The 11,075-nt window shown below is 53.3% G+C and overlaps 1 protein-coding gene across 1 annotated transcript in view; it reads right to left on the reverse strand.

The window, feature by feature from the left end:
* ZCCHC24 (zinc finger CCHC-type containing 24) overlaps window positions 1-8,252 on the reverse strand; it is a 70,153-nt gene extending 61,901 nt beyond the window's left edge. The window contains exon 1 of the mRNA XM_090278291.1: window positions 7,894-8,252. Coding sequence (XP_090134417.1) covers window positions 7,894-8,139 — 246 coding nt within the window. The 5' untranslated portion in view covers window positions 8,140-8,252. The remainder of the gene's footprint in view (window positions 1-7,893) is intronic.
* Between the last annotated feature and the right edge of the window lie 2,823 nt (window positions 8,253-11,075).

The raw sequence follows: 11,075 nt of genomic DNA on the forward strand, positions 1-11,075 counted from the left end.
TGAGTTCTTCAAGTTCCTGTGGACCAAATCAGAGGGTGGTCTCACCCCAGATGCTGCTGCTCTGGCCACCAGTTGAGAGCAGCCCACTAGTGTGCTAGGCAGAACCCTCTGGGCCATCAGGGCCCAAATCACTGGCCTGGAGGGTAAAACCATCCATCCTTCCTCCCTGGCTCAGTGATCCAAGCAGCTAGCAGGTAGTGTGTGATCCTCACACCACATCTGCGGGACAGAGTGGCAGACTCCTGTCCATTGTTAGAACTTCTCCAAGGTTCTGGCTTGGCTGCTGGGGAAAGTTAGATGGGAGACACTAAAGTTTATTCTGATCCTAGTTGTGTCACATACTTGACTAGATCCTTTCCCTTGCTTAGTCCTTGGCACTATTTTATAGAACTGGAAACTGAGGCTCAGGGAAGCTGAGTAACTTGCCCAAGTATGTGGCTGAGAGGAGATTCACACTCACCCAGATCTGCTGGCTTGTTATATTCCAGCCACAACACAGCCTCCAAGGCTTGGCTTCCCCTCCAGGAAGGGGAGCCAGAGGAAAACGCCAGGTGTGAACCACTCTTCTTGGCACAGAGGCCTTGTGACATCATATTGCCAAGCCCCTCGGCACTGGCAAGATGAGGCACCAGCTCTTCTGGGCTACATAAGGGATTTGGGCCCTGGGGTTGGTGGTTCCACTGAGGGATTTCGGGTACAGAGGCAGAGATTTCCAGGGTTGACTCAGCCTGCCAAGCTGTGCTCCTCCTCTCTCCCATCCCTGCCCCCACACCAGGACAGTAAGACGGCACAGTGGCGGGGGGTGGGGGAGGAGCAGTCCGGAATTAGGGCAAGTGGACAGAAGCCTCAGAAACCAAACTAGAGGGAGTAGAGACCAGTGCAGAGTGGAGGGGCAGGGACAGCAGGAAGACATGAGAGCAGCACCTGTAGGGAAGGACATGGAAGTGGGTGAGGCAATGAGAAGGGCAGCATCGGAGGAGGCCTCGCCAAAGCAAACGATGAGCCTGTCCCACAGGCCTGAGATGAACCCAGAAGAGAAACTCTCTGACCCTAGTTCCCAGCTACATGGGGGTTCTTTCACCAGTTGAACACAACTGCTTTCTTATCCCAAAAGTCTCCCCTGTACTCACCAGACATGTACGCACATACACACACACACACACACGTGTATATACATACATGCCCACAGCTCTCTCTTTGAGACAAGAAACAACTCATCTCACAAATGGCTCCACCCCTTCTCCTAAGGTCCATCAGGGGCTCCAGCCCCAGAGTCAAGTGCACGCATGCAGGCACATACCCTGTACACACAAGCAGGGGTGGATATGAGCTGGGCTCAGAAAGAGGAGAAGACAACTGGCTGTCAAGGCAGGGAGTTGCCCAATGGGAAAATGAAGCCACACCTGGAGAGAAGGTTTTCCTAGCCACAGTCAAACTTCTGGCACCTTCACCCAGGCAATCATTCGCCCAGGACTGCCAAGAGTACCATTGCCTCCTGGAGGTCCATTCAACCAGGACATGCAAAACACAATTTCCCAAATACAGTCAGTAGTCAATGGGACATTCTAATTTAAATAGGCAGTTCATATTCTTTTTGGTAGGGGAGGAGCAGGGAGAGCAAAATGGAGGAAGGACCAGGAGATGGAGGAGCAGTAGCAGTAGGACAAGGCATAGAGGACACAGGGGAAACCCCCTCCCTACTCAGTTCCTCCTACTCCTACCCAAGCCACCAATCACGTGACAGGTGCCACATTTCACAGCAATGTGCCCTCTGCCCAGCTACAGCATAGGCACTGGGAATCAGGCTGCCTCTCACTTCTAGAACGCATTCGTTGAATGAAAGCAGAAAGCTTGAATCAGAATCGGCGGGCTAGTCCGGACACTAAAATTTAATCAGTCTTGGGTATCACTGAGGCTTGCAGCCTCAATAGCAGGGGACCTTGATTAGGATTCTACTATTGACATGAGGGTGCCATGATCCCCTTGAAATCATGCACAACTCTATGTACCTGTATGTGCATGTATGCTGTCCTCCGTGCATTGTGGTAAGGAGAGAAACTCTAGCCATTGTCAGATTCTCAAAGGTCAAGAACCATTAGCACACCTAAGTTTCTGCTGGGATTCCTCTAGGGACAAGATTTCACCATCTCCCAAGTCACCTCTTTCCAGTTAATCATGATTCCATTAAACATTCCTTCTGTGAGATAAAACAAGAGGGTAAACGATTGAGGAGAGTGTTCGCATAATCGCACGTCTGGGGAGATGGTTCAATTCAAGTCATCCTCCCAACTATCCACCTAGTAAACATTAACTGAGCACCTAGTACGTCCTGAGCACTGACTAAGCATTGGATGCTAGGACTGTAAAGTGGAAAAGCCGAAATTCCTACTTTCAGAGTGCTAACAGGGCTGTGCACACAGACACATATAGTGCATATTTCACAGGAAGACCGATTGTTAAGATGTACTTTACCAGAAGCACGTACAACTCTTCTGTCAGTTACAGAAACAGGAGGGACAAAGAAGCCGGAGGAAGTGTGCTCCCCATGACAGTCAGGTAAAGCCTCTCAGAGAAGGGGCTTGTGCCATTAAAGAAGTACTTTGGAGTCTGTCAGTTGTACAAGAGCAGAGAACAGCATTTTAGGTAGAAACAACAGAAAGTGCAAAAGCTTTGAGGAGTAGGGCTGCCTGGTGTTTTCAGAAACCTCGAATAGACCAGGATGGCCAGAGGAGGACAGAATAAAAGCTTATACACCACCCCCATCTCCATCACTACCACCACCACCACACTGTCACCACCCCCCACCCCCACACATACAGGATAATTCAATCATCCTGAGACCTAGGCTGGAGCCCTGGTCTGCCACTGATTTCCTGGTTGTTTCATCCTCTTCTTGAAGAGCCTTAGTTTCCCCATTCAGACAATGGGGATGCTACACACAGCTATGATATGAGACAAAAGTAGAGGAAGTGCTCAGTGTCCATCTCCTCTGCCTCTCCCAAGCCATGCTGCCCTTGGACTCACATCCTATGGAGCCCCATGCTGGGTTTCTGGGGAGTGGCTGGAGCTGGAGCATAGCAGGGAACCCAGAAACTATGACCAATGCTACCACTCCTCAATAGGTCTGGGATCAGGAACAAAACGTCAGAGGCACTGAGCTTGACAGAATGCCCCTGGTTACACCCTGCCCTGTACTGGCACCCGCAGAATGATCCAGGTGAGAGCCACCCTGGAGACCAGAAGGACGAGCCACAGAAACTACTACAATTGGACTACAGACAAGTTCTAGATCTGGCCTGCCACTGACTTGCTGGCTGACCACCCAGGCCTCTGTTTTCTCTTCTGTAAGTGGAGACTATGAAGAAAGAGAGGCCAAGATTAAAGCACCACCCAAGAGGAAGAGACTGCTACTCAAGGGCCATCTTCTCTGCGGGGCCCTCCTCTTGGTGCTGACAGCACTTGGCTCTCTGTTGCTGCTAATTAGTAATTACTAATGCTGTTTGCTTTCCTCACTACCACCTGACTCATAAGTTCTCTGAGGTGTGGTCACTTCTCTGAGGCTAGGTCACTCAGTTAACTTAATTTGATGGAGGAAGGGTCAGGCCATCTCAGCCAACAGACCCTCAAATGACGGTCCTCCTTTTCTGAGTCAGTTCAGCTTCCTGGGGGTTGCCAAAGGGAACCAGGCATCCTCTCAAACTCCTACCTGGGCTAGAGCAGTCATTCCTCCCAGGACCTGAGTCTGTACCCCCCACCCCACCCCACACAGTCCACAAAGGCTGCTTGGCACAAATTCAGCTCCTGAAGCCCACTCTTAGCCCCAGTGAGGCAAATTCCCATCCTCACACAGGTATGTGGCTTTGTTCTATACATCCACACTGGGAATGTGATCCCTTGGCTCATCTGTCCCTGCAGAGGGCACAGGTGACATATCAAAACCCTCAGAAGACTGTCAAGACGTGGGGCCCTTTTAAAACAGGACCTCACAGTTGTTCCTCCTAGGGTTCTAAGAGCCCTGTCTATACAGAATTGCTGAAGCTCTATCTGTTAAGCCTTGTGACATCTTTGCTGCTGTTCTCAAATCTCCCACAGGCAGGTCAGAGTGGTAAGGAGGTCGGGGGGGGGGGTGTTCTTCAGTGCTGCAGAAGACAGTGCTAGAACCTGGGGAGGGCCCCTTGGTTCACAGCTCCAGGAGGAACCTCCTAAGGGTTGTAACTACCCAGCAAGAGAGAGGTCTGCCTCAATGTAATGTTCCCTAGGCTTGGAGATGTTCCAAAGAACACTGGTAGGTGTCCTGTGCCAAAAATGTGCTCCAGTCAAATAGGTATGGAAAATGTTGGGTTGAAGAAAGGTTAATAGGTTTTGTGCTGCAGGACTTCTCAGAGCCTTTACTGTGCTAGAGGGCATTGTGTGTCTCTAAAGGAGGGACAGTATGCTATGCTTTCCAAATGCATTTGACCCCAAAGCCCTTCCCCCAACCCCCACAAAGCATTACCTGACCATAAGGCCACATCTTCAAACCACACCTGTCCCTGGAGGAAGAGGGAAAGAAAAGGGCTTCCCTAATCTGTCCTGGAATGGTACAGCCACATTTCCCTTGAGAGGGTACAGGGACTACCCAGGAGGGTCTTTGGCATCCCTCTGAGGGGCACAAGAGCTAATGTTCAACAAGACGATAACTCTTTCTGGAAGTGGGGTGCCATAGTGCACACACTGCTGTGAATTTAAATTCCAAACAAAACTGACAGGGAAGACCCCATGCCTCCCAGCCACTTGCCCCCTGCCCCCCGGCAAGAGCTGCCTTCCTTGAGTACCTGGAGAGAGACAGTGCTAAGCCAAAGGCCTCAGAAAGTTTCTCCTCAAAGACATATAGTTGTTGTGACAAATCATAGGTTGAAAAAGGGCCCAGTTTCTAGACTCAGATGCCTTTTTAAAAATTGCACAACGTGTCTGTGCCTGCTTTTAGCTTGGTCCCCTCATCACAAGCTGAGAAGCTGAGGAGCCCCCACAAGCATCCAAGTCACCTCCTGATGCTTGCTCCTGCACTTGCACATGAACTCGGCCATCTTTCTCTCTGCTTCCAGGGCCAGTGTTCCACTCAGAACCCTTGGCTTATCTTTAGCTTCCAGAGCTGAGGTTCCAGGGGCACAATGGGCTTCTGTGCCCCCATGTCCTCAACAACCCCCCTCTGCCCCCCACTGCCCAAATCCCAGCTGCATTCATGGTGTTTTGCTATTGTGGTGGGAGCAGCCCGGGAGTGGTGCAGGAGGGGGTGGGCTCTTGGCACAGGGACTGGCGCAGAGAGGCCGTGGTCAGCAGTCAGCATGCAAGTCACATTCGCAAGCACTGCCACTGGGCCTGCCAGACCTTGCACAGAATGGCGACGTTCCTGAGTCCCTGGGTTCCTTCATAGAGTCCCCTCCAGTCCGTACACAACCCGCTTCCTTTTCAATCAGCCCCTTAGTGGTATTCAGGTGTGGGATATTATTCTTTCCTTCTCAGCTAGTGGCTATTTTAGATCCACATTAGGTCACTAAGTCCTAGAGGCAGGAAAGGCCTGTCCCCAGGAGCACAGCTGGGGCTCCAAGAGGGTTTAGGAAGTGAAGTGGCTGATAGGTGAGAGTGAGTGAGCCTGAAGCCAGGAGAGCCTTTTAGAAGTCAGAAAGCACAGGCCTCCAGCCACTCCAAGGAAGCCACTAGCCTAGGAGCACAGGAGAAGCCCTCGTTACCTCCCCTAACCCAGCCTGAGTATAGGCACATTCTCTCCTGTTTATAGAGCTCTCAAATCTCATACACACCACCCTGTGACTACATTTAGCAGCAGAGACTACATTTAACAGATAGGTGAACTGAGGCCCAGAGACACAGGGTTACCCCAAAGTCAGGTCCTGAGAGACTTTTTTCCACCACTGCTTTAGATAACCTTGGCTAACTGGCCCCAGCGAAGGAATGTGCCTCTTCATGGGGAAACTGAGGTAAGCAGCAGTGAAGTGATAGGAGGCAGAACTAGCTGGGGTTCTGGATGCCAAAAATTTCCAAGAGGAGGCACAACATCCTCCTTCCAGGGGACACCTGATGGCCAAAAACTCCCAGGCCCTCTCAGCAGAGACCCACCTGTGGGGAACAAGGCCACCATAGGATGGGAGCAGAGGAAGGCTAGTAGGGGCTCATTAGGGACCCCCACTTGACCTGCAGGTCACAGTCATCTTCCTCCCTTAGGGCTACCACAGGAACCACATGAAATCACCCCACCATTCACACAGTGTCGTCTGAAAGCCCATGGCTGAATCCCAGAGGCCCACACAGAGCTCAGCAAATTTTTGGTAAGAGAACAAACAACTGAAAAGACCCACTCACTGAAGAAACACCCCAAAAACTGTCCTCCAAAGTCACTGATACCAGAAGCCAGTTCCCTGAAGAGGCAGCAAAGATTCCTACAAGAAAGATTCCCTGCCAAGAATAATTCCTGGTGTGAAGAGTGCTTTACAGTTTACAAAGAGCTTTGGCATACAAATTCTTTCTCCTGGCACCAAAGGCTGCCTCTCCACGCTCCTCTCCTTCAACTGTGCTGAACCCGCCCAACACAGGTCAACCAGTCCTTCTCCCAGCTCCCCTGGTGTTGGCCCACCTCTAACCCAGAGGCCAGCATTTTCTAGATCCACGTCTCCCCCAGTCAATAACGGCAGAGTTGAGCACATGATGGGGCCAGAAAGGGCAAGCCTCTGTATCACCCTTCATCCCCAGCGCACTGGAGCCTACACAGGCCTTCTCCCCCAAACGCTCATGCCTCTGACTCTCCTAAAACGAACTGGTGTGCTCAAGTCTAGAAGGAAAATGACCCTCATGTGTGTCCTCTCCCTCACCCCTTCCCCCTGAACTTTTTACAGAGAGAGCTGCCAGAAGGGGAGTGAGTGGAGGCCACAGAAGGGTGTCTGCAGTTCACAAATGAGGCAGGAGTAAGTGGGAGTGGGGGAGGAAGAGGAGGAGGAGTCCAGCTGAAGAGAGAGAGGAGTGGTATTTTGAAAGGCTCTGAAGACCCTAGAAAGGGATTGCGAGTTCCTGGCAATCTGCGTGTTTATCTAGCTGGGGAAGACGCACTGCCCCTTCGATTTTGTAACTGAATCCACCCAACAGCAGACTTTGCAAGCAGCCGGCCCAGGTTTCTGAAGAAGGCACTGGGCAGCTGGAACCTTTCCCCCTACTCGCCCCCCTCCCAAGAGCTCAAGAGGATTTCCCTTTCATTTCCTTCCAGGCTAGGAGGGCGGGAGACAGCGAAGTCTGTGGGGTCAAGCCCTCAAAAACCACTTCCTATGTGGCTGGGGGAAAGCGAGCAGTTGGAGGATGTATCTGGGGGTCCCAGTGTGCGAAAATCAGGAAAAGCCTTCTGGGAGAGTCACTACTTTCCAGGGTGCACTTCGGGTCGGAAACTACCAAGGTCTAAGGAGAAAACATTTTAGGTCTCTCCAGAAGAGAATGGAGCAGAATCTGAACTGTCGGTCCCAGCTAGCAGTGGCCAAGAGGGGGATGGGGTTGGGTGTAGGAAGGATACTTGGAAGGGGCTCCCCGCCCTTGCCGCGCCCCGGTTGTCTGGAGAGAATCCGGAGCCCCCCAACTAGACGGCCCGCCCCTGACCCCTTCGAGCAAGGCGCCCGGAGCTGGGAGAGGGGGCGGGAGAGCCCCGCCCGCGCCTGAGCTGCTCCCGGCTGGGCTCAGCCGGGAGGTGACGCGCTGCCGGCGCCCCGGGGACTTCGGGCAGCGAGTTTGGCAGAGCTGAGCAAAGCCAAGCCAAGCAGGGCCGGGCAGTACGGAGTCGAGCCAGGGCAGGAAGAGCGAGGCAGATAGGAAAAGGCCCCGCGCGGCTGCGGGACGACGGGGGCGCTCAGGAGCACCCACCTCTCCGCGCTGCAGCTGGAAGAAGCTGTTGAGATAGCTGGAGTGCAGGGGCGAGCCCAGCTGCTCCGGGCGGCCCTTGCCGAAGGCCAGCTCTGGAGGCGCAGCGCCGGGGGGCGGCTCGGGCCGGAAGGCATCGAAGGCGCTCGCCTGGTGAGTGTCCTGCAGCGACAGGTAGACCCAGTTGAGGAGCTGGGCCGGCTGGTAAACCGAGGCGGCGCTCGTGTCGATGGCCGACAGCAGGCTCATTTTGCGGCTGCGGTGCCGGCCCCTCCCCGGCAGCCCGCTCGCGCCCCCCACCTCCAGCGGAGGGGCGGGCACCGGGGAGCCTGCGCCCACTGTCTGCCGCCCGCGCCCCGACGGCGATCGCCCGCGCCCTGCGCCCTGCGCGCTGCCTGCCGCCGCCGCCGCCGCCGCCTCCCCGGACTGCGGCCGCAGCGCGCGCGGGCGGAGGAAGGAGGCAGCGAAAGTTGGGCAGGAAACTTTTGGGCCTGCCCACTTCGCGCCGCCTGCCCCGCCCCCGCGCCGCGATCCGCTATCTGCCTCAATGCTGACCCCTTCGGCGACCGCTCTCGGGGTGGGGTCCATGGAGGCCGCACCCCTCCTGGTACTGTCCTCGCTCTCCATTGGTCCTCTTCTTGAATATGAAGTGTGGGGCGGGGCGAACAGGGAAACGAGCTCATTTACATATGTAGCTCCGTACTGGGCCGCCCCTGGGCGGCCCCCTTTCAGGCCCGGCCCCTCCCCTCCCCGGGCGCCCCTAGTCGTCTCTTGGCTCTCCTCTGTCGTTCTTTCCAAATTCTCTCCAATTACTTCACTTTCACTAGGTTTTCTTCTCCTATTACCCCCACCTTTTTTACACTCTGTCTTCTCTCTGAGACTAGTATTTTCCGTGACCCTCGTCTCTCTGCCTTTCTCCGTGGCTCTCTCTGTGTCTCTCCGTCCTTTCCATTTCCGTCTAGTCTGATGGTCTGTCTTCCCCCTCCCCTCCCAGATCCAGACTCTCTCTCTCTCAGTCTCTCTCTCTCTCTCTCTCTCTCTCACCCTCACCGTAGGACCCTCCCCCTTCCCACTTAATTCCTTCCATCTGCAAAATCGCTTTGCGGGCCGGCTCTGCCAAGGGGGGCCCGGGTTCCTGCCCCAGGAAGGACTCCCCGCCCCCTTCCCTCGCCTTTTCCCCACCCCTTCTCCTTCTCCTGTTTCTGCTCTAGGCCAGCCCCGCTTGTCGCCCCTTTCTTACCCCCACCCCCGGATCCGTGGTACCCTGCGAGTCACCAAGACACCAGATGGGTCCTGGGGGAGCTTGAAAGAAGACTGCCACGCCCCCCACCCCGCCTCCCAGGACTACCCAGCTACTGCAAGTATGCCTAGAGTGAGCCCCCGACCCCACCTGACTCACCCCAAAGCTCTGCGGCCCTCTCACTCTGAGGTGGTCACCCACTGCCTGCACTGCACCAGCACCAGGGACCTAGCATCAAGGCTCCTAGAAGGGACCTAAATCACCTCTCACACCTCAAGCCTGGCTCTGGTGCCATTCCACCAGCGTTCAAGTGCCAGCTGTGCCACCTTCCAGCTACATAACCTGGGCATGGCACCTAAGCTCTGAGAGTGAACCTGTAAAATGGGGAAGTCACCATCCAATCTCTGGGGGTGTTTGTGAAATTATCACTTTGAGTTTGGCAATCAGAAGATACCCCATAAAGGTCACCTCTCGCTATACCCCTCCCCAACTCCATGAGGATTTCTCCTATGATCTGCATCTACCCACATCTCTGGGTACTTGGGCCTGAAAGACTTCAGTGAAGACCAATGAAGCTCTTTCCCATCACATCACTAACCAAGAACCTCTTCAATTTTCTTCTGTCTCATCTGATCATGTTTTTAAAGATTTTGACTGTCAAATGATTTGCAATTATTGATACAAACCATAGTTCATATACCAACCATATCTTAATATTATATTTATCAGAGAAACATCTATACAGTGCCCTTTATTTTTCAAAACAGGTTTAAACCTATTTGTTTAAGGGTTAAAGAAAAGGTACACACACACGATTAGGAGTATGTGTGTGATAATCATTTTACTCTTGAAAACATTTGGGGTCATCTCTGGAACTCTGCTTCTATCTTTCAGGTTCCGGGGGTGAGGTGTGGTGGTGGATAGAATTTGGAACCACTGATCTAGACTTTCCCTGGATTTTATAGAGAAAACTTCTGTTCAGGGAGGGGACATCTTCTAATTGCACAAGCAGGCCGTTGGGAAGCCCAGAGAAGACCCTGAAACACCCACCTCCAGCTAAGCGCTCTCTGTCTCTGCCTCCCACTCTTCTCCTGGGTGAGGATAATCCTGTTAGTTTGAAGGCAGTCCTAGTAAGGGTTGCAAATTCAAATTGCTTTAGGGATCAGGCAGGTACCACCAGGTATAAGGCAATAAATAGGTAGTGATGGAGCACATGAACTAAAGTGATAGCCACACAAAACCCTTCTGTCATGGTTCTCAGCCTGAGATGGTGATTCTGACACCTGCTTAAAAAGACACGTGGTTTGGGTTCCCTGTCCTTCAGAGTGATTTGATGCAGTGAGGGTGCTTGTCATACCTGGTGACCACACTGATGGCCTTTGTCCCTTTCACAACCCCGGCCACCTCCACTCCCTACATAGGGCCTGGTGCATGCACAGGTAGTAGATGATCCAAAACTGTGTGCTAAGTCAATGGTTAAACAGTGAAATGGAAGCATGGTCAGATTATCCTCCCCTTGGAAGACTGAATGCTGCTTTGGTTTTGTATTTTTCTCCCTCCCTCTGTGCACAGCACACCTGCTTAACATGTGAGCTCTGTACCCAATGGTGATCAATAAATTTGAGCAACTGACAGGCAGTTTGCCTGGATAGCAGCTGACTGACCTGAGGTCAACTCCTCAACTGACCTCTCAGGATTTCCTGAGACAGCACCTCCTGTAAAATGGGGGCAGCATGATTGGTGAGGGTGACCCGAGGGGCATCAGAGGCCTGGGTACTAGGCCCAGAAGACTGGGCCATAGCTAAACTCTGTGCCTCCCCACTCCCCATCACGCATACGTTAAGAAGCCTTGCATTTAAAATGTCAGAGGTTTTAGCCCAAGACTTGACGTTACAGAGGAGGAGGCACCGTGGCCAGAGAAGGAATGGGACTTGCCCAGAGTCAC

This window comes from Furipterus horrens, unplaced genomic scaffold, assembly GCF_987537825.1.
Source record: "Furipterus horrens unplaced genomic scaffold, mFurHor1.1.pri manual_scaffold_5, whole genome shotgun sequence".
Taxonomy (NCBI): domain Eukaryota; kingdom Metazoa; phylum Chordata; class Mammalia; order Chiroptera; family Furipteridae; genus Furipterus; species Furipterus horrens.